We start from the raw sequence: 22,215 nt of genomic DNA on the forward strand, positions 1-22,215 counted from the left end.
TACTGGTAAGTATTAAAACATTTTTTGAAAAATCTTTCTGAAAGTGAAAATAAAGACTACTCTCTATGGGAACAACTAAAACTGGGCATGCTTTACAAAAAAATGTATCCAGAACAAACTTCTTCTCTATAAGGCAATACTACGACAAGTCTGGATGTACAGGATTTAAATCTGGGGAACTGCCAGTAATACAAATATGCAAAAACTATTAAGATTCTAATCCGAAGTCTTTTATGATGTCCGATGTTTTTAGTACCACTACCAAATATCATGCTAAACTGAAAATTATAGGGTAAAAATCTGTCTGATCACCCAAACTTTTAAAAGCTGGATGCTTATCTGATCTAGTCCAGAGGCTGGTTTTGGTATTGCAGCTATAAAATACTTAAATAGTAAGCATGGAAATTTTTATTATGGTCCGCCTTGAGGCAAACTAGGGCACTAGAGGGTTAAGAAAAGTTACAGATCTCTACACCACTGGGAAGTAGATAGTAGTTACTAATTTGTAAAAAAGTCAGAAATATGGTAATGTAGACTAAATTAATATAAATATGTAAAGAGTTCTCACCCCTGAGTGTAGTTCCCACTGTGTCATTTTTTATATCTGTCATATTGTTATCATGATAACAGATTGCATTAAAGTTAAAATAAAAAAGAATTAAAGAAGTTCATAAAAATATTCTATTTTTGAAAAAATATTTAAGTGCTTAAATACTTTTTTAGATAAAATATACATAAAATTTATTTTTTCTACAACAGTGTTAAAAATGCAACTTTCAGCACTCCATACAAGCGTTAAAAACGCTACCTTAAGGCACTAGTGCTTTAAAAATTTTATGGCACTGCAGTTCGTATTGACTGTATAGGCAATTTTGATGTAATGTCAAAAAAATATAAAAATGGAATGTCAGTTCAAGTAATAGTTATTTATGATATAAGTGTTAAAAGTACACGTTTAACCCTTAAACACCCAACCTTTTTTAGGTCCCATGTACGCCCAAGGGTGGGTAAAAAATGTCCACCTTGAAAATAGCTAATATATTTATTGAGAGTTGTTGGAAATGGATTAAACTTAAGAATCTGATGCTTAAGAAACACAGCATCTTCTAAAATATTAATATAAACAATTTACAAACCTTAAAACAAAATTACAATATAAATAAAAATTAACATACCAGTAACTGCCATTAATTCAAATTTGTCGATTTTCTCCACATTCTTCCTTTCAGCCTCCTCATTGGCGGAGAATTATGTCGATAATGTAATTATACGTCGATAATTATATGGATTATGTTCCTACCAACGAGAAATTATAGAGAAACCTTTAGTAACAAGTTTTACAAAAGGTGTACTTTTTATGACCACCCATATTTAACTCAAGATATTACTTTTATTTTCAAAAATATCGGTAAAACCAAATTAACATTAGATAAAGGGCTGTATTTGTAACAATAAATAATTTTTGAAAAATTTTTACACATGTAATAAATAAGTTACAAGGGAATACGCATTAGGTGGACATTTTTTACCCACCCTTGGGCGTTTAAGGGTTAAGGCACGCATGTGAAAGTTTGCAGAATGAGCGATAGCGAGTTCTGCAATTCACATGAGTGCCTTAAAAATGTACTTTTTAACACGCATATCATACAATATTTTTTCTACAAACGTAATTACAGGACAATATCTACAAAAACTTTTACTTGAACTTGACTGACATTCCATTTTTATATTTTTGTGACATTACATCAAAATTGTCTATACGGTCAATACGAATTGCAGTGCCATAAAAATTTTAAAGCACTTGTGCCTTAAAGTAGCATTTTTAATGCTCTTATGGAGTGCTAAAAATTGAATTTTTAACACAGTTGTAGAAAAAAGTTTTTGTAGATATTATTCTGTAATTACGTTTGTAGAAAAAATATTGTATGATATGTGTGTTAAAAACTACATTTTTAAGGCACTCATGTGAATTGCAGACTTTCACATGCGTGCCTTAAATGTGTACTTTTAACACTTATATCATAAATAACTATTAAAAAACTAACAGAAAATAGTAAAAATATTTGAATGAGCATAAGTAAAAAAGTCACTCTCTCAACCAATAAACATTTGTGATTAAAATTAATATACTTAATTGATTATAATATGAATGTGTTCTTGTAGAGTTTCATATAATAATTTCCATTTGACTAAAGAGACACAAGCTGGAATACTTAGGTCAATAATACTTAGGTATGAAACACCCTAAAAAATATGAACTTTTGCATTTGATAATTCAGAGAAAGATCCAAGGTAAATGTGGTTCTGGTAGAATCCCACAATCATAGCTGAACAATCTAAGACCATAGTATGGAAAATCGACTCCATCATCATTAGTTAGAGCTGCTGTCAATAAAGCCACAATAGCGAATATGGTAGCCAATATGATATCCAACAATTGATAACAGTCATGGAACTAAAAAATGTATTATTTCAAAGTGTTTATGGGATAAAATTAGTAAGAGTGACATGATACCTAACAAAAATTTGATTCAGAAGATTTAACATAAAACTTGTAATTCTCTTATACTAAACTCACAATAAAGATGCACCAGAAATAAACAACCCAAGACATGTTGAATGATACAAATAGCACTCCCGAATCATGATTTACAATGTATAAACTTTGTAAATCATGATTTGTGAGTGCTCCTCATAACATTCATCATGTCTTGTGTTTGTTTCTTTCTAGTGCATCTTTATTGTGACTTTAGTATTATAATTATATACAGTGTGTCCACGGTTGGGGTGCCCAAGAGGAAAAACTTTTTTATTTTCAATTTTAGCGAAAAATGTCATTATTGATAAAAAGTTTTACTTGTTCTAAAACCCCATAAAACGAAATAAAATTCAAGTTTTTAAATCCTGCTTAATTTTGTAGCCAATTTTATGTAAATCCCTATTTTATGTAAATTTTTGCACTAAGTTTGAAATCTTAACAATAATCTAGTGTTGCCAAGCCACAATGTAGCTTAGTAACTATCAACTTCGATAAATAATTTGCGAATTGTCAATTTTTTTGACAATGTTAAGCGTTCAATAAAGAATTTATCTTGTGATAAATTTCATTATTAAAATTGTTGTATTAATAATTATTTAATTAATAAATAATTGGATGATTCAAGGAGAACTACAAAGTCTGGCTTCGTAATCCAGAGAAGTGAAAGGGTTGTTCTCCCAAGTTATTATTGTTACAATTTCGAACTTAGTGCAAAAATTTATAGGGATTTACATAAAATTGGCTATAAAAATAAGCAGGATTTGAAAAACTTGAATTTTAGTTCATTTTATGGGGTTTTAGAACAAGCAAAACTTTTTATCAAGAATGACATTTTTCGCTAAAATTGAAAATAAAAAAGTTTTTCCTCTTGGGCACCCCATCCGTAGACACACTGTATTACTATTTTTATAATAAAAAGATTATAATTTATAAAATGTGATGCTGTATATGATTTCAAATATTAATCTTTTCTATTACCATACAAAAAAATATTGCCTTTACTCAAAAACATTTTATTTATCATAAAATTTTTAAAGATATATTTAAAAAGTTCATAAATATTAATATTAATTTATACAAAAACATTAAATATTTTAGTTTTACTGGTTTATGGCTGTAAGGTGTCTCTGAATATTTTTCACTCTTTTATAAGATGTTTCGAAAATTGAAATATCTCTGAAAGTTTTTAATATTTAAAATCAGTTTTCATAAATTTATCATCGGTTAATATTAGAGATCTTAAGTTCACAGTGGCACAAACAACTGAAAATATCTTCTGCAAGTGGAAGAAGACTAACATACATTTTACATACATTAAATGTTTTTATTTATTTGGTTGGATCTATCTATGTGTACTCAAGCTTTAGCTATCTTCATTGTAAGAATTTTAAGTTTAGCGTGATATTTGGTAGTGGCACTAAAAAAATCGGACATCATGAAAGACTTTGGATTGGAATCTTTGTAGTCTTTGCATATTTGTGTTACTGGCAGTTCCCCAGAATTAAATCCTGTACATCCAGACTTGTCGTAGTATTGCCTTATAGAGAAGAAGTTTGTTCTGGATACATTTTTTTGTAAAGCATGCCAAGTTTTAGTTGTTCCCATAGAGAGTAGTCTTTATTTTCACTTTCAGAAAGATTTTTCAAAAAATGTTTTAATACTTACCAGTATCTTTGTTTCCGTTTAGTGCTAAGATTGTTTTGTTAGAAAGCTGTTACTTAATTTTTTTTAGATACATTTGATTTCCCGAGCAAGGGTCATTCATCTTTATCAACTGCAACCCTAATTGAAAAGAGATTGTTGAGTTACTTTATATATTTTTTAGATACCTGCAATTTCCATCTACAAACTTTAATGGATTTCCAAATTATTAGAGTACCAACCAAAGTACATATGTAGGTACTATAAAAATTATGGGTTACTTTTTAATATTTTAGGTTTATTTTGATATTTTTGTAATTAATTTTTGATTTTGTAATTCATTGTAAGATATACATGATTTGTGTTTATTGTATTTTATTTATTAATATTTTTATTTGAACACATATAAAATTGTACCACTATATATTATAAAAGTATGAAATAAATTGATTTGTATTTGACAATAAGTTTTTAATTCACTACACTAAGTTTGCAGCAATAACATTTCTTCGTATTCTCTATACACGTAACATACAACCATTATTTCGATTTTCCTCATCTGGAATCATTTTCGTTGGAACTTTATTATGTTCTTCACTTCTTCATTGTTTTAAAGAGGAAGATGTTCTTTCATAATCATATGAAATGTTTGAAATAAAAAAATATGTTATAATGTTTGAAGTTTGTATTTCACTACACAAGTATGCAGCAATAACATTTCTTCGTATTCTCTGTCCTTCTAACATACAACCATTATTTCGATTTATCTCATCTTGAAACATCATTGGAACTTCAAGATGTTCTTCACTTCACTATCTAAAAGAGGAAGACATTCAATCATACTATCCAATGTAACACAGAAAATAAATATAATGTTTGCATTTTAGCAATTTTTGCAGGATGTACCACGTAAATTTGATACACAATTAAAAGTGACTGATAAAAAAGCATAAAATAAGTTTTGTTTCAACTTTATAACAGTAAGAAGTACATGATCAAGTGCGTTCATAACAAGTCTATCCCTTTCGAATCCCTATGCAGTAGCTATCTCGACACTTTTAACAATCACATTTAGAAGTTCAAAGGATTGTATTTCTACTGTACTTGATTCAGCATTGTTTTTAATTAGATCCATACATTTAATTGTTTAGGTAAAAAATTTGTTTCATTCAAAGATGACACATTCACAAAATAATATTTATATATATGACTTTGAGTTTCACTTAAAACAGAATTTTTCTTGAGGATAATCTGGTTTTTACTAAAAATGTCAGAAGAATCGTTTTACAAGTTGACACATTTGATTCTGAAAAGTCTTGGATAGTTTAGTGGCTTTCAATTAAACAGGAATTCCATTTCCAATAAACTGGCTTTCTTTACATTCTCTAGTTTTTTGAGTTGTTGTATATTTTCATGTCTTTTGAGAGACCTTTTTAAAATAATTTTTTTAACTGTATTGGTACTTTTTTTATGACTTTAGCAAAGGAATTGCATTTGGCCTTAATCATGCATCTTTTGTTGGCAAATCTAATTAATAAAGAGGTAACATTTAATCATAAGCTTTGAAAACAGATCAAAAGTAACCTTAAAAGTACATGGCAGTTTATAAATGTCTATTGTATAATAATAATTAGCTTTCTTAAAATGAAGTGAACTCTTGTGATAGGATAAACATGTTTTAATTGTAATACTTACAGTTTTCCAGTCGTTTAATTGATCATTTTCATTTTATTCCCAAAATAAACAGTTACAACCACATAACCCCATTTGTAATAGGTAAACAAATTCGTTATTTATATGTTATTTATGCGACTTTTGCTGTTGAATCCAATTTTAGCACATTTAAAATATATTAAATATTGTTAGCAAATCGATTTTGTTCACTAATATCTTTAGAAAACGGCATTATAAGCAGAAAAAAACAAACTTTTCTATATGTAAACATTGTAAATGTCAGCACAATAGGTCCCGACGGCGGCCATGACACTTTGGCAGTTAGGAGGGGGTACGATTACGGTTTATCCCAATATCAATAAAAATATTTTGCATAACACAAAAATATATAAATAATAAATAAAAATTGTCTAATAGTAACAATAATGTACTGTTACATATGTTTTAAAATATCTTGTATTTCTTCGATACTCTTTCCTTTAGTCTCTGGTAAAAACATGTACATTAGAAAACAGCCAATAAAGGTGGTTGTTGCAAATAGCCACATGCACCAATGGATTCCAATAGCTTCAGATACCAAAGGATACAGGGCCATGTAGAAAGCCACCAAAGAGTACGTGGTTGTGATTATGAAAGACATAGCGGTAGATCTGAGCTCTACAGTGAACATGACACTGATCATTGCTAAAGATATTGAACCTAGTCCTAGTGAATAAAAAATAATGAATGACAATATGCTTACAAGAGGTATCCAGTGTATCTGGTTAATTAAATAGTAATCTATATGTTTCAGATAAAAAAATGTTCCCAGAATAAAAATGGAAAAACCCGTACCCATAGAAGATAACAACAATAACGGTTTTCTTCCAACTTTTTCAACTACTAATAAGGTTAAAAGGTAGCACGTTAGTTTTGTTACTCCTACACATATTGCTATGGCATTTCCTGACATATTCGATCCAGACTCATTAAAAATAGGAGCTAAGAGGGGTAGTATGACTGGCATTCCTGATAAAAACTGTGTAAACATTGGGATTATAGCCAATAATAAACCATATCTGCCCTCCTTGGTATTGAATAGCTTAATAAATTTGTTTCCATGTTGTACGTTTGTTTCTAAACCTAAACTGATGCTAAGAAAATCATTTTTTAACTCTTCATCAGTTTTGTTGCTTCTTAGTTTTCTTATAGCAAACATGCATTCCTTTTCCTTCTCGTGTTTTAGTAAAAACAATGGACTCTCAGGTACAAGAGGGAACAGCACCACAAAGGGTAATAAAGGTACTGCTAATAGAAGGGTGTACCACTGAATACTTAATAAAGGTCCAATTAGAAATGTGTACAGTTGACCTAAAGGTAGACAAACGGCCATTAGACAACCAAATTTAGCCCTATTATGATCTTCGCATATTTCAGTCAGGTACATTGGTAAGACACCCATAATCCCAGCGAAAAAGGTTAAAGTGAGTGTAAAAAAAATGATAAATTGATATATATTGTTACCAAATGCCAATGCTAACATACTAAGGAACATTGCTGATCCCATTAGGTGTATACAGCGCTTTCTTCCCAATATATCAGACAATTTTGGTAACAAAGCAGAACCAAGTAATGAGACTGCGCTCTGTGTTCCAAGCAACAACGATATTTCGAGGGTGGTAATAGGTCTGCCCAGGGGATTTTCGGCTCTGTTATTTAATTTTAGTTTTACTATAGCAGGGGAGGGCCAAACCATTGATGAGCCTCCGGAAAGCCATGTTAAAACACCTGAAAATAAAAAAAAAATTATGCTAAAATTATATTCATACTTAAATAATAAAAATAATTAAATTATAAATAAATAATCCATCTGGTTATAAATATCCCAAAGAAAAATTGAGCACTCAATACTTGGCTAACACTAATAGACAGGGTAAGAAATGAAAAGATATGTAGATTGTTAAATATGAATGATGTCTTCGAACGCATTATAAGACTTGTAGCTGCACTGGACATATATTACGAATGCGGGATGGGAGATTGACAAGAAAGATTCTGGAATGAACGCCAAGGAGTATTAAACATAGCCAGATAGCCATAGCTAATGTGTTGAGGACGTTGACCACCCCTTAAGATCTTGGCGGATATACTCGTATACTCTAGTTCAACAAAATTTTCTTAATAATCTGTTTTTAAAATTATTTCCGGACTGGAAATCGAATCGTCATATAATGGTAGTTAAAAGTACAATTTCACCCTCTCTGTGGCTCAGTGATAAGAGTGCCTACCTTTGGATGGAAAGGTCCGAATCGTCGTGAGTTCGAATCTCACCAGGGTCAGGAATATTTCGTTTATTATAAATTAATAAATGAAAATCGTTTCTGTCCTTGTGGGATCGGCACTTACCGGACGGACCGCAGACATTCGTCGAGAATGACGTCGACTTTGCCAAGTAACAAGGCACTTACTCAACACACACATACTACACATGACACTAGGTACCTAACTGCAAAAAATCACCGTACCTACCATGCCAATGGCCATTAGTTGTCGAGGCATTAGCTAAATAAAAAAAAAGTACAATTTGAAATTCAATCACCACTGTGGCTAATCCTATATAAACATATTATTTATTTAAATTAAACAGCGAATAATAAAAGCAAAAGCAGCATTCGTTAGAATGAGACTCATTTTCAACATTTGAGAAATATATACTTAGATAGCAAGGCCTCATCATGACTACTCCACCAGAAATTCAACTTTTGATGTCTATTTACCGATCCCGTCTTCTGAGGTAGTAAAGAAATCTATACTATATTCCGCAAACAAACTATACAACCATCTCCCTTTACAACTCAAATCTGCAACATCCTTTCTCAAGTTCCGTAAAATGACAAAAGCTCATTTATCTAAAAGACCATATTATTCAGTAGAAGAGTTTCTTAATGACTAACTAAGAAATCACAGTAATGTACAAGTAACTAAAGTGTATTTATCTATATTTGGGTGTCACATACAGCAGCTTAAACTTATTAGTTCCTTTGTTTGCGTTTTATTATATTATGTTGTATGTTCAATTTTGCAATTTATAATAATTTTGCAATATATTGGTTTTTGTTTTTTTACTTTACTTTTTTACCTTGTTTATATTTTTTTTTATTGACGATTTATCTAATTTTATAAAATTGTATTTGTTATTGTTATGTATATCTTTTTCGTGACTCTATGTTAAGCTTTGTCCATAAAATTGTATAATTTTCAGTGACAATAAAGCATATTTCTATTCTATTGATAGGTTGAAAATACCGTCTGTTAAAATGCTACATATTCACAGTTCTGCTCTACGGAATGGAAGCGTGGACACTAACTGAATTACTAATGTGGAAGTCCTGCGTAGAATGGGGAAAGGGTGTTAAATTCTCATAACCATCAAAACTAAAAAATTAGAACATCTAGGAGATGTAGCTGTTAGATTGAGACATAATACGTGGGATCTCATACTAGTTAATAGATTTATTAGGCAAAAAACACTAATAGATGTGGCGATACCTATGTAGAGAAATCAAGAAATACAAATAAGGAGACGCTGGTGTTACATATGTACTCAGAAAAATCTCCAACAACATACAACAGCTGGGTCTAAGTCTAAGTAAACTAAGTAAGTCTATGTAAGGCAAAGCAGAAAGCTGTGCTACTCTAGACCAGATGCGAACGAAAAATTTTGTGAGATACTCCGATGTACCAAGTCACCGAGGACTCGACAACATGGATATCGTCCCACCAGATCTCAATACTTTTGATACCGTAGGTCAGGGGTCACCAATTAGTTTCCTTGAGGGTGCGTTTCGAAAACCTATGACACTTCCGGGGTCCGGATGTTTGCTGCCTGTGTCTGACTTTTCTGATTTGGTTTCTTTGTGGATTCTTGTTAAAAAATATCCCCTATAAACAAATCAGAAGGGTGCTGGACGAAATTTTTGGGCAGAAATTGTTTAATATTCTTTTTTAATTCAAAACATTTTTTTTTGCCCAAACTTTTTTTGCCCGCGAAAATAGGTTTTAAAGTATTTTTCGATCATCGTAAAAAATATCTGTCATTTTATTAAAACTTGAGAGTTTTCAAGCATCGCAAATGCATATTTTCGCATTTTTCAGATTTTAAATCACTTATAACTCGAAAACTATCAACTTTTAAGAAATATGACAAGAGACCTTCATTGTTTATAATTACGCAAGAAACCTAAAAATACGTTTTTTGAGGCCAAAAAGTAATTTTGAATTTGCTTAAAAAATTGTTTCACCCGGCACCCTTCCGATTTGTTTAAAGGGGACATTTTTGAACAGGAATCCGCAAAGAAATCGAGTCAGAAACATTTTTCATACGAAAGTGGCCTCACACATGGACTAATATGGAAAGGAAAACTAATAATATCTGATTGTTTTTTGGTTACTGTATACTTTTCTGTAAGTTTTCCTGTGACAATAAATAAAATATAAACTCATTGTGTATTGTTTTAATGTTATTATCAGTATATTTTGAAAACAGCAGTATTGTAAATTGTTAGAGAATATTTTAAAAATTAGGAATTTAAATTTTAAATGCTAATGAAATTTTTAGACTTTAGACTTAGAAACTGAGCAATTTAAAATTAATAATCATGGTACAAAATGCTAATTAACATGTTATCTTTTCTACATTAGTTTCAATGCAAGGTGTTTTTTGCAAACTTAAATCTGAAAATTATTTTAACTAAATGAACATCTGAAAAGTACTCCTACTTACTTAGTAGAGAGGGAATTAATATAAAAAAGCACTTGAAAATTTTACATTACAGCTTACTTAATTTCAAAATTAATTATTAATAAGTATAACAATAAAGGGGACAAAGCTTTACAAAATTAAATTATCAGAGAGAAAAATGACGTTTTTTATGTACAACCTGTCTGAAGTTTGGAGTGAGTTTAGTGCAACTGAGTCTCATTAGGGAGTTGAGATATTCATCTATTAAGTGAGATCTCTACCGATTTTTAATAAAGATCATTCTTGATAAAGCGGCTTCGCACACAGAAGTTGAGCCAAACATAGTACACAATTTCATGGCCAAACATTGTCAAAATTGCCAAACACTAGGTATATTCTGAATTTATTGACGGTCCGCACAAAACTAGCTCACGGTCCGGTTGCGGCCGTGGTCCGCTAATTGGTGATCCCTGCCGTATATATTTGCGAAGAGTTAATTTTCCCCTTAGAAGCAGGCCGTATATCTAAATCTAAGGCTATTTATTACTTACTAGTATATTCTACTAAAATTGTCAAATTTATAAAATAAATATATTTACTAGTTATCATGGTAAAATAAAGAAACCGGGTATCCTTTTTCTGATCCTTTATATTCTTCAGTTGTTCTTGTCTCACGGGTACATATTTTACTTGTAAAAGCTCATAGTCCGCCACATTGGGATTATTTGCTAATGTTTCATTCATTATATTGATCCTAAAACAATTAAGATACTTGACATAATCTTATGAAAAATAATGTTGGAAACAACAAAAAAAGAAATCGATTAGAAAAGGTTAAAGGGCTGCGTCAAGGAGATTCATTCTGCAAAGTGAGTCTTTAACCCGGCATCCGACAGGTGAATTTTTGTCCCACACAAAGACAGGTGGGGTGTGACAAACCCCAGCAATTGAAAGAGTTATATAATCTCAAAAAATATCTTTATGTTTAGTTTTCTGTGATATTTGGAAGGTCAACATCTTGAAGCTGGTCAGGATAATCACTGTTTACATTAATATTGTCTATTTCTTCACTTATTTCCGAATCACTCTTGTCAATACATTTGTCACTGTCTGCTTCATCCCATAAGGCCTGAAGGCGTGCTTGTTCTCGTTCGTAATTAATTTTAGCTTAAACTCATAAAAAAAATATGTTAAAACCTATAATAAGTATTATTCACTTATTTATACTTGCTTATTTATAGGAGTAAAACAAAATAATAACAATTCTGCAGAAGGTACAAAATCCGAAACTTGGTGTGTTATCACTTTCAATCTAAAAATATTTGCTGAAACAAACTAGACGACTAAAAACTATGTGTAATAGCATAGATGAATATAGACCATAGAAAGCTATCTAGCTGCTACTGCTACTACATGCAATATTTCTTTATGTTTTAGGCGCTTCAGTATTGTTAGGGTGTACTACACCACACAAAAATTCGAAATTTTGTAACCTCTAAACCTATTTCCCCCTATATTGATTGAAAATGAATCGTACCGCATGGGAAAAGATATAGCGGACGGACTATATCTAGCTGCTACTGCCACTACATGCAATATTTCTTTATGTTTTAGGCGCTTAGTGTTGTTGGGGTGTACTACACCCCACCTGTCGGATTCCGGGTTAATTAGATATAATAAACAGTTTACTAATTAGAATATAAAAGAAAAAAAAATAAAACGAACGTCAGTAGATTAGCTAACAGAACCTATACTCGTAATAATAATTAAAAGAAGCTAACGAGAGGGTTATATACTAGCCCTATTACGAAAAACTGTGTATGTAGAGAGCCATAAAAACTTGTTAGTTCTGCAGACCTTACCTGGACAATGGAACAGGACTTATCAAAAAACAAAATAAATAGAATATTGGTATGTCGGTGTATAATAAAATATAGTCATGACTAGTTCGCGCTCTCTACCCATTCTGTGCAGAACTTTTCGTGGGTAACTTTGTCTATTCAGGAAATCCTTAACATGCGACTATTTCACTACATTTCAAATGCTTTGAGTCTCTTCAGTGATGCTTCAGTTAAGCTCTACTCCATATAAAGGAGCGAATACTACATAGTATTTCTATAAACGACTTCTACGTCCAATTTTATATTGTGACTCTTAACCCCTTCGGTACGGTGATGCACCCATGTGCATCATGCTTGACGGTCCGCTCAGTACGGTGATGCACACGGGTGCATCATGAGTTTTAGTTCGCCATATACGGCGGTGCCACCATCTGCATCATATTTCAGGTATTTTTTTCCCGTTCGAATTTTCTTAGTAAAATCTAAAAGAGGGGAAACCACGCCCAAAAGTGGGTGATGTCTAGAAGGAGATTCTATTTAGTTAATTTGATTGGTGATAAGGTTGTTTGACTGATGGGATTGTGTGGGAGGTGAAGTTACTGTGCTGCTGTTTACAACTTACCTTACTATCCCTTGCAAGATAATTTGAATGGAATTTTCCAGATTAGGAGACTGGGACGATATCAAGCACAAAACAATCTGGGAATTCCATCCGAATTATCTTGTTTATCGTTTTTAAAAATTTTTGTTTAAAATGGTATTTTATGGATAAAATTTAATTTAACTCACATACATTCTACTATGTAGAATAATAAATTTAATAAAAATAGTTTTATTTCTAAAATTAGTGTTATTATTACATTAAATTTAAGTAGTTGTAGTGTGACACTGTATTTTAACCGACCGCGCGAAGCCGCTCGCTAAGCGCTTGAATCCGTAGGTATATAGGACCCGACTTGCCGAATGACGGTCAGGCACGAAGGGGTTAACGTCCAATTTTATATCCTAACGATCGTTTAAATTGGCACCCAAATACTCGTTTAAATTTGCACCCAAATACTTATTAAAATTTGGTAATTTGTAATATAAATATGTAGGTTATTGGTTCACTAATAAAATTGTAAGGGTGTTACCCTATTTTTGCTAAGGACCATAAAAATATTTTGTTTTTTTGATATTATAATCAAGGAGACAAGGTCTGTAGACCTTCCAGACTCTCTGCAAAAATGCCAGTGTAAGTCATCATCGTCATATACATAAAGGTATATATTAACATAGAGTGAGCCTACCCTCCGCGCTTCCTGACAACAAGATCTCTTGGACTGGTTTGGTGCTATCTCTTTCAAGCACATTGTATCGAGAAACTAAGATGACATTAAGTGTGAGTATGTATAGGCACGGATAGGGAGGACTACTGTCGCAGTAGTTACCATGCGTAAGAGTGAAACAGTTCTGAGCCAAATAAAAAAAGATCGTGTCGTGACTTCGCTCTGAATGACACTCTGCCTATGATAATAGGGCTTTTCATTCACAGTCATTTGTTTCGAGCTTCTGTCAAATGTATAATCCGTGTATATTAATATTATACACAGATTATACAACATATGGCAGAAGCTCGAAACAAATGACAGTCGATGAAAAGCCCTATATATAAGTCTTAATTTACAGTCACTTGTTTCGAGCTTCTGTCATAATATGTCGTATAATCCGTGTATATTAATATTATACATAGATTATACAACATACGACAGATGCTCGAAACAAATTACTGTGAATGAAAAGCCCTATACGCTGTGAGCTCGTACGTAGAGGGGATATTTACAAATTCGCGAACGCCAGTAGTGACAAGTTTGTAAACGTTTACCGGAAATTTGACATAAATGTCAAAGTGATTAATTTAAAATTAAAATTAAAAACATTAATTATAAACAATATTAGTTAGTCAAAGCTGTGGTATATATTTTTACCTTAAATATACTTACGTTTTAAATACTGAATTTAAGTTTTTTAATGTTCCGTAATATCTAATTATAAATAATTTATTATAATCTTAGCGCCATCTACACGATTATTGTCAAAGTATCCGAAGTAAGAAATTGATATTTTATCAATAGAACGTCAAAATGATTAGAAAAATCTTAAAAAAATCGATTACAATTTAATTACTTTTTTGCTATGTAAATATTAAGCGATAACAATTAAATAATAAATTTAAAAATTACCGGTAAAAGTTGAATTAGTAACCGCTAGGAACGACACCAGCGAAGCTCAGAGCGTATACAGCTGATCTATTATTAGTTGAAAGACTGATCTATTATTGGGCAATTTTCTATGTTTTTCCATGTTCAGTTTGTATACATTTTCTGACGTTCTAAACGCAACTGTCGCCACTAGACAATTAAAAGTCCCATTTTCTTCTGTCTTGTCACTTATGGTCATATACACACAGTCGTATTATACTCAGAGACATGTCAAGTGTAGACACGGCATACTCACCAAAAAAGCGTAACGCGGAAACAGCATGGAAACAGTCGATCGGTGGTCGATCTATCTCTTTTAACTAAGCGACCCCGCGCATGTGACCGACAAAGATGGCTAGACCACTCAATCCTATGTTGGCGTAACACCTCTATACATTGAGTGGCATATGACTAGCCTAATCTACCGTGTCTAATATCTTTGACTATACTATTTTAGATTTACGTCACAACGCCACTAAAACTGCGGCTAACTTCGCGTCTATTTACTTTTTTTTCCTGTAAATATGGTATGTATTTAGAATTGTTTCATTAAATTTATAATTATTAAAATGCATAGAATTAATACACAAACTTGAATTTTAAACTTATCGCAGAGAAAATGTTAAACAGTAGTTTTTATTATTGTAGTAAACAACGTTTTAAAATTATTTTTATTTATAAACATATTTTTTGTACATTAATTTTGGATATTATCACAAATAGAGAGATTCTTGAACAATGAGTTTTTTAAAAACTTCCTATACAACTAATAAAACTTACAGACTAAGATCTTTTTCCTTAGACTTCTACAAATATTTCAAAATCAAAAGTAGCCAAATTAATCCAATCCTCTCGAGTTATAAAATTAAAAATATAAAATAAACTAGAGTCGGAAAAAATTAAGGGCATCAGAAAAAATTGAGGGAATCAGAAAAAAAAATGGATGGTGTTAGAAACAATTCCAAAGAGATCCGATAAAATAGGAGGATGCCACAAAAAATTAAGTCCAGTGACTTTAGAAGGCAATTGATTGTATTCCTCGTCGCATGACGACGGGCAAAATCACTAGTTTATTAAAAATATAAATTAATAAAAAATTACCTTTTTTAATTAACTTATCATTAAAGATTTATTCTGAAGGCTGTTTCTTAATTATAATTCAACTTCCAAATAATTTTCAAAAGAGACTACTATTCATATGATTTCAATTTTTGAATTTATATGTATAATTATATTGAATCAAATAAATATTATTTTAAATTAAAGCTTTTAAAAAATAAGTTTCTGTTAAACTGATCTCCCTTTATTTTTTTGGAAAAAGTAGATTATTGTGAATTAATAAACATAATATGCGTTATTAGTATAACTTGTATAACTTGATTTTAATGTAGACCTTTTAAACATAAATAGTTCAGCATGTGACATGGTCATTAATATGTTGGAGGGACTTGGATTGAAGCAGCTTATAAATCAAGCAACTCGCATTACGGAATCTACGGCAACGCTGTTAGATTATCTAATCACATCCGATGATAATATGGTAACAGACCATGAAGTCCAGCATATTCCCCAAATTAGTGATCATGAGATGATTTTATTCAATATTAATATTAAAATAGAGTTAAAACAACCTAAATTTGTGACATGTCGAAATTTCAAAAATTTGGATTACGAAAAATTTAATACTGATTTACAGTCTATACCTTGGAAAAATTTATATGATTTGGATAATATCGAAAGTAAAGTAGATTTTTTAACAAATAATATCACTACTCTTTTAGACTTGCATGTGCCTTTACGTTCATATAGAATTACCAAACCATATGCTCCTTGGCTAACAGATGGAATCAAAGCACTTAAAACTTTTCAACTAACTAAGGTGAAAAGGGACTGGCAACGCTATAAACAATTACGTAATTTAGTTACTCTTACAATTAAAAAAGAAAAAAAAGCATATGTAAATAATAAATTAAAGGATCAGTCCCCAAAGGAGATGTGGTCTAGTTTGAATTCAATCGTAAGGCATAAAAATCAAAACCGTAGCACAGATTTAACTCACAAATGGAATGTGAATGAAATAAATGAATATTTTTTAAACTCTCTTCCCAAATTGACCCCCGATCACGAAACTGCTCTTTTTTATAATCAGAATATTAAAAACTCTGTAAATTCTATGTTGCACTTTCATGCTGTGTCTGAAGTTGATGTACTAAATGTTTTAAAGACTATTAAAACTAAAGCTATTGGACATGATGGCATAAATATACTAACCTTAAATTTATGTATACCATTTCTGTTGCCATATATAACTCATATTATTAATTATTGCTTAATACACTCGGTTTTTCCTGACAGTTGGAAAAAGTCATTTGTTACTCCATTACCCAAAACAAATAATCCGGAAACATTACAGCAGTTACGACCAATAAGTATTTTGCCAACTTTGTCAAAAATTTTGGAAAAAATTATAAATTTACAATAGTCCTGTCGCCAGGGGGGGTACAACGGCCTCGTTAATTCAGATGGACTTACTCAAGTTTTTTTTATGTATTTTGACCCGTAGAACACGAATTTTTTGGGTAACAGTTGATCCGGATGTCGATAAGATTGTTATAGACCAAGAACTTGAGGAATCAAATAACAGCGATTTTTGGCAAAACAAAACAATATTTTGTATTTTTTGGGCCATTTTAAGTAAAAAATATTTCTACAAGTTTTTTCGTAGGATGCACAGTTTTCGAGATAAACGCGGTTGAACTTTAAAAAAATCGAAAAATTGCAATTTTTGAACCCGAATAACTTTTGATTAAAAAATAAAATAGCAAGTCTGCTTACCGCATTTGAAAGTTTAAGTCAAATTATATCGGTTTTGATTATTTGCATTGGTAAAAATTTATTTTTTTATTGTTTAACAAAGCTATAAACACGTACGGTTTCCCGTGCTTTTACATGCGTTTTAACGCATGTAACGTAGAAATAGTCTTGATTGTACTAGTACCTATTCTACCTATTCGTTCGATTTTAAATGAGAAATCATAGAAACATCACTCACGCACTAGTTGTTTGTAGCTTTGTTTAACAATAACACAATAAATTTTTAGCAATGCAAATAATCAAAACCGACATAATATGACTTGAACTTTCAAAGGCGCTAAGCAGAATTGCTATTTTATTTTTTAATCAAAAGTTATTCGGGTTTAAAAATTGCAGTTTTTCGATTTTTTGAAAGTTCAACCGCGTTTATCTTGAAAACTGTGCATCCTACTAAAAAACTTGTAGAAATATTTTTTGCTTAAAATGACCCAAAAAATACAAAATATTGTTTTGTTTTGCCAAAAATCGCTGTTATTTGATTCCTCAAGTTCTTGGTCTATAACAATCTTATCGACATCCGGATCAACTGTTACCCAAAAAATTCGTGTTCTACGGGTCAAAATACATAAAAAAAACTTGGTTAAGTCCATCTGAATTAACGAGGCCGTTGTACCCCCCCTGGCGACAGGACTACAACTATTATCTCATTTAAATAAAAATGCCATTGTACCTTCGACACAATCTGGGTTTAAAACGGGACATAGTTGTACTTCTGCGTTACTAAAGATTACAGATGACATCATTACTGCCATTGACCAGGGAAAATTAACAATATTATTTCTATTCGACTACTCGAAGGCTTTCGATACGTTAAACCATAGTTTACTTTTCTCAATACTAGCATATAGTGGTTTGGGTAACAAAGCCATAGATCTTTTTAAGTCTTACCTTTATAACAGATCTCAAGCAGTTAAATGTAATGAAAATATATCGAGTTTTTTACCTGTAAAAACAGGTGTACCGCAAGGTTCTATTTTAGGCCCTATTCTTTTTTCCGTTTATACTTCTAATTTTTCAAATGCTTTCGTATCCTGTTCGCAGCATTACTACGCTGATGACACCCAGTTATATATATCTTTTTACCCATCTGAGGCTCAACAGGTTACAAGTGCAATAAACTTTGACTTAAGCAATCTTCAAACTTTTTCTACAAATCATTGCCTACATTCGAATGCATCCAAAAACAATGCCATTATTTTTGGAAATAAAGTAAATGCACAACTTTTTGAACAGAATTTATCTTCTAGTATATCATTAAATGGGCATAATATTACATTTAATAATAAAGTTAAAAACTTGGGAGTTTGGTTGGACCAAAAACTGAGATTTACTCATCATATTAGTGTATGTTTACAAAGGGCATATGCGGCTTTAAAGCTTATATTTAAATCTAGATATGTTTTGAACAGGTCAATTAAGTTAATGTTATGTGATACACTAGTTTTATCAAAATTAAACTACTGTGACATTGTATATAACTCTTGTCTTGATTACTTTTATGCCAACAGAATACAAAAATTACAAAATTCATGTCTTAGACTAATTTATGGTATTCGGAAGCATCAGCCAATTAGGCATACTCTTAATACATCTAAATGGCTTAATATGAAAAATCGTAGAGAGATGCACGCAGTTATGTTTTATGTCAAATTGCTCAAAGAAAAATCTCCTCCATATCTTTATTATAAAATTAGATATAGAACAGACATACACACACTTAATTTAAGACATAAACATGCATTGTCATTGCCCAGACATAACACAATTGTTTAAAAGAAGCTTTTCCTATAACATTGCTTGCTGTATCAATGATTTACCCTTCGATCATCGGCAAATATCCACAAACAAACTTAAAAGGGCACTATTCGACCACTACTTTTCTACACAATCTTAGTTTTCTCATGGTGAATCATGGTGAATACTCTTACATTTTATTTGTAATGTTTGGTACTTTATTAGGTAAGTTGTAAAGTTGTGTAGATATTATAATTTTAAATTTTTTTATGTTTTTATAGTGATACCTATTTGTAATTTGAATCTTCAAGTTTTGTTCTGTACACCATCTACAACTTTTAGGGGTTAGGTGGAAGAGCAAACGTACGATGACTGCTAAAGCTTCTCTGTAAAAATATATTGTTAAAAGTAACGTACGAACTGAATCTCGCCCCAAATTTATTTTCTGTTATTTTTGTATCTTTTTTTTTGGAAGACATTAATAAAGACATTTATTATTATTATTATTATTATAACTTTATAGAAATATAGTATGTCACCGAAAACAATCTTAAGACACTACAAAGAATACCAAAAAATCTAAAATGTATAAGTAAAAATCACGTTTTTGGCTAAATATAGTATTGTTGGTAAAAATGGCAAATAGACACTATTTTTTCGTAATTATCTATTACGAATCAGGACAAAATGTTCTACCATATTCCGTTTTTATGACACAGCAGCAGTTAAAAACTTCAAAAAATGAGTGTAATAATAAATTATTGTAAGAATAGATGACCTTATATTACATCCTATCTTACACTCCGTCTTCCTCTTAATATTTCCCTGTACTATCAGTCTAGTTCATATCAGTCTAGCAGTTCATATTGCTGTCCCCTCATTACGTGTCCCAGATATTGTAAACTTCTTGTTTTTATTGTGTTTATTTTATCATTAGTCTATCATTAATAAGAAAAAGAGCTTTATTATAATTTATTAAAACAACTATAAATTATTTTATTTAATTTTTTTAGATCCACAGAGTATTCGTCACAATTTTCAAAAATATTCGATTTATGTATATCGAATTGATTTTAAAATAATATGGTTCCACAAGTTTTGCACAAATCGCTTACCTTGAAAATTGGTGTTCTTTAGGACTTGGTAAACTTGCAGACCCAAGGCTGACGATTAATGGACTCCTTCCATGGAACTCCCGATGCACGTGCGACGCCGAGGGTATTTCCGTTGAAGCCCGGAAGTGAAGTCGAAGAGTCGTACCTTCTCCTCAAGGTAATACACGGAGCATGTCCATTTGTATAAGATGCGCAAAGCTAATTTTGCACTTGCGGATTAGTAAAAATTGACATTGAGTATTTGTTTAAATTAGAACACACAAATGGTTATCCTGCATCAATTTTTACAGGGGGAAGAAAAAAGTAACTAAATATAATCACTAAATTATCAAAACTTATTCTACTCGAAATAAATAAATATTAGAATGATAGCCAATATAAATAAAGAAATAAGGATTCCTGAACATTCACCTTGCCAAAACGAATGTTATCAAAGTAACATAGAAATAAAAAAAATAAAACTAAAGTTAAACTTAATTAAAAAAGGCAGTTAGATTGCCTAATTGCCTGGAAACGGACAAATCTTGACCACCAGTCTTTTCATCGTGCCGCGAGAAATTTTGACTTCGACAACGCGAATTACATCATCCTGTCACGGAAAGACGTTAACAATACGACCAAGTTCCCATTGCAAAGGAGCTTGCTGCTCATTCTTAATAACTACCAGATATCCTTTAGAAACCGGAGGAGACTGTTTAGTCTACTTATGTCTTTGTTGAAGAGTGTTAATATGCTCTAAAGATCAACGTTTCCAAAAATCGCTTTGGATACGTTGCAGTAGCTGCCAACGACTTAGTTTATTAAGACATAAATGCTCTAAATTGGGTTCAGGAATCGGATTATTTACCGACTCGAAAATCAGAAAATGTCCAGGCGTAAGTGGCTGCAGATAATTAGGATCTGAGCTAATGGGATACAAGGGACGAGAATTTAGAGTAGCCTCGACTTGTGTTAGAACTGTATAAAATTCTTCAAAGGTGAAGATTTGATTTCCTATAACTCGGTAAAAATATGATTTAAATGCCTTGACGCCAGCCTCGGCCAATCCATTCAAATGCGGAGAAGCGGGAGGATTAGATGGCGCTGTAAGTGTAGGTTGTGCTAGGTTGGCTCCTGTATATAATTGTGAAAAGTAGTGGTTATTATTTGTTAATAGTTTGATTTTTATAAGTAATTTATGATATTTGGTCTTCATCAAGTAATTATGACCGAAAATGTAAGAAAAACCCGTCAACAACAGAAGGAGCAACAGCAACTTGAAAGTCAGGTTAAGCGACTAGAATCTGACGAGAAAGGTGGCATTGAGGAGCTAAAATCGCTTATAGGAGAACAAAATATGGATGATAGTTCTAAACTTAATGCCAGTAGTAAGAATATCTTAGAAAGAATTAAAATGCTGGAAGATAATTTTCAAAGATCCCTTAACAGTATCAAAAGCGACATAGAAAAACTAAGAGACAAGTCTAATTCCTCTAAAAAAGGGATGGAATATCAACATCAGAACTACTTGCTAAACGGTATTGTGTTTAACAATATGCCAGAGAGTGAGGAACAACTACATGAACAGGTAGCAAAAATCATTAGTAATAAATTAAACATACAATTATCCCAAAACGATATTAATTACTGCTACCGAATTGGCAAAAAACAAGATCGAGCTGTCAGTCAAAGGAAACCTCGACCAACGGCAGTTATGTTTACAAACAAATGGAAGCGTGATTTGGTGTTCAGAAACAAATCGAAATTGAAGGGCAATGGATTTGTTTTAATGGAACTCCTCACAAGAGAAAATCAAGCTCTTTATAAATACGCGTGTGATAAATTCGGCTACAAGTGC

The 22,215-nt window shown here is 31.5% G+C and overlaps 1 protein-coding gene across 2 annotated transcripts; it reads right to left on the reverse strand.

Moving 5' to 3' along the window:
- Nucleotides 1–4,538: 4,538 nt before the first annotated feature.
- On the reverse strand, nucleotides 4,539–20,580 carry LOC126882814 (facilitated trehalose transporter Tret1-like). Of its 2 annotated transcripts, XM_050647898.1 has the most exons (4): nucleotides 20,379–20,580; nucleotides 11,174–11,328; nucleotides 5,876–7,621; nucleotides 4,539–4,996 (listed from the first exon to the last, which is right to left on the reverse strand). In XM_050647898.1, the coding sequence occupies exons 2-3, from the start codon at nucleotides 11,316–11,318 to the stop codon at nucleotides 6,288–6,290; spliced, it is 1,479 nt and encodes a 492-aa protein (XP_050503855.1). In that variant the 5' UTR covers nucleotides 11,319–11,328; nucleotides 20,379–20,580; the 3' UTR covers nucleotides 4,539–4,996; nucleotides 5,876–6,287. The 2 variants fall into 2 exon arrangements, with proteins under 2 accessions (XP_050503855.1, XP_050503856.1); XM_050647899.1 differs by lacking the exon at nucleotides 11,174–11,328.
- Nucleotides 20,581–22,215: the final 1,635 nt, after the last annotated feature.

The sequence above is a fragment of the Diabrotica virgifera genome, chromosome 3 (assembly GCF_917563875.1).
Source record: "Diabrotica virgifera virgifera chromosome 3, PGI_DIABVI_V3a".
In the NCBI taxonomy this organism is placed as follows: Eukaryota; Metazoa; Arthropoda; class Insecta; order Coleoptera; family Chrysomelidae; genus Diabrotica; species Diabrotica virgifera.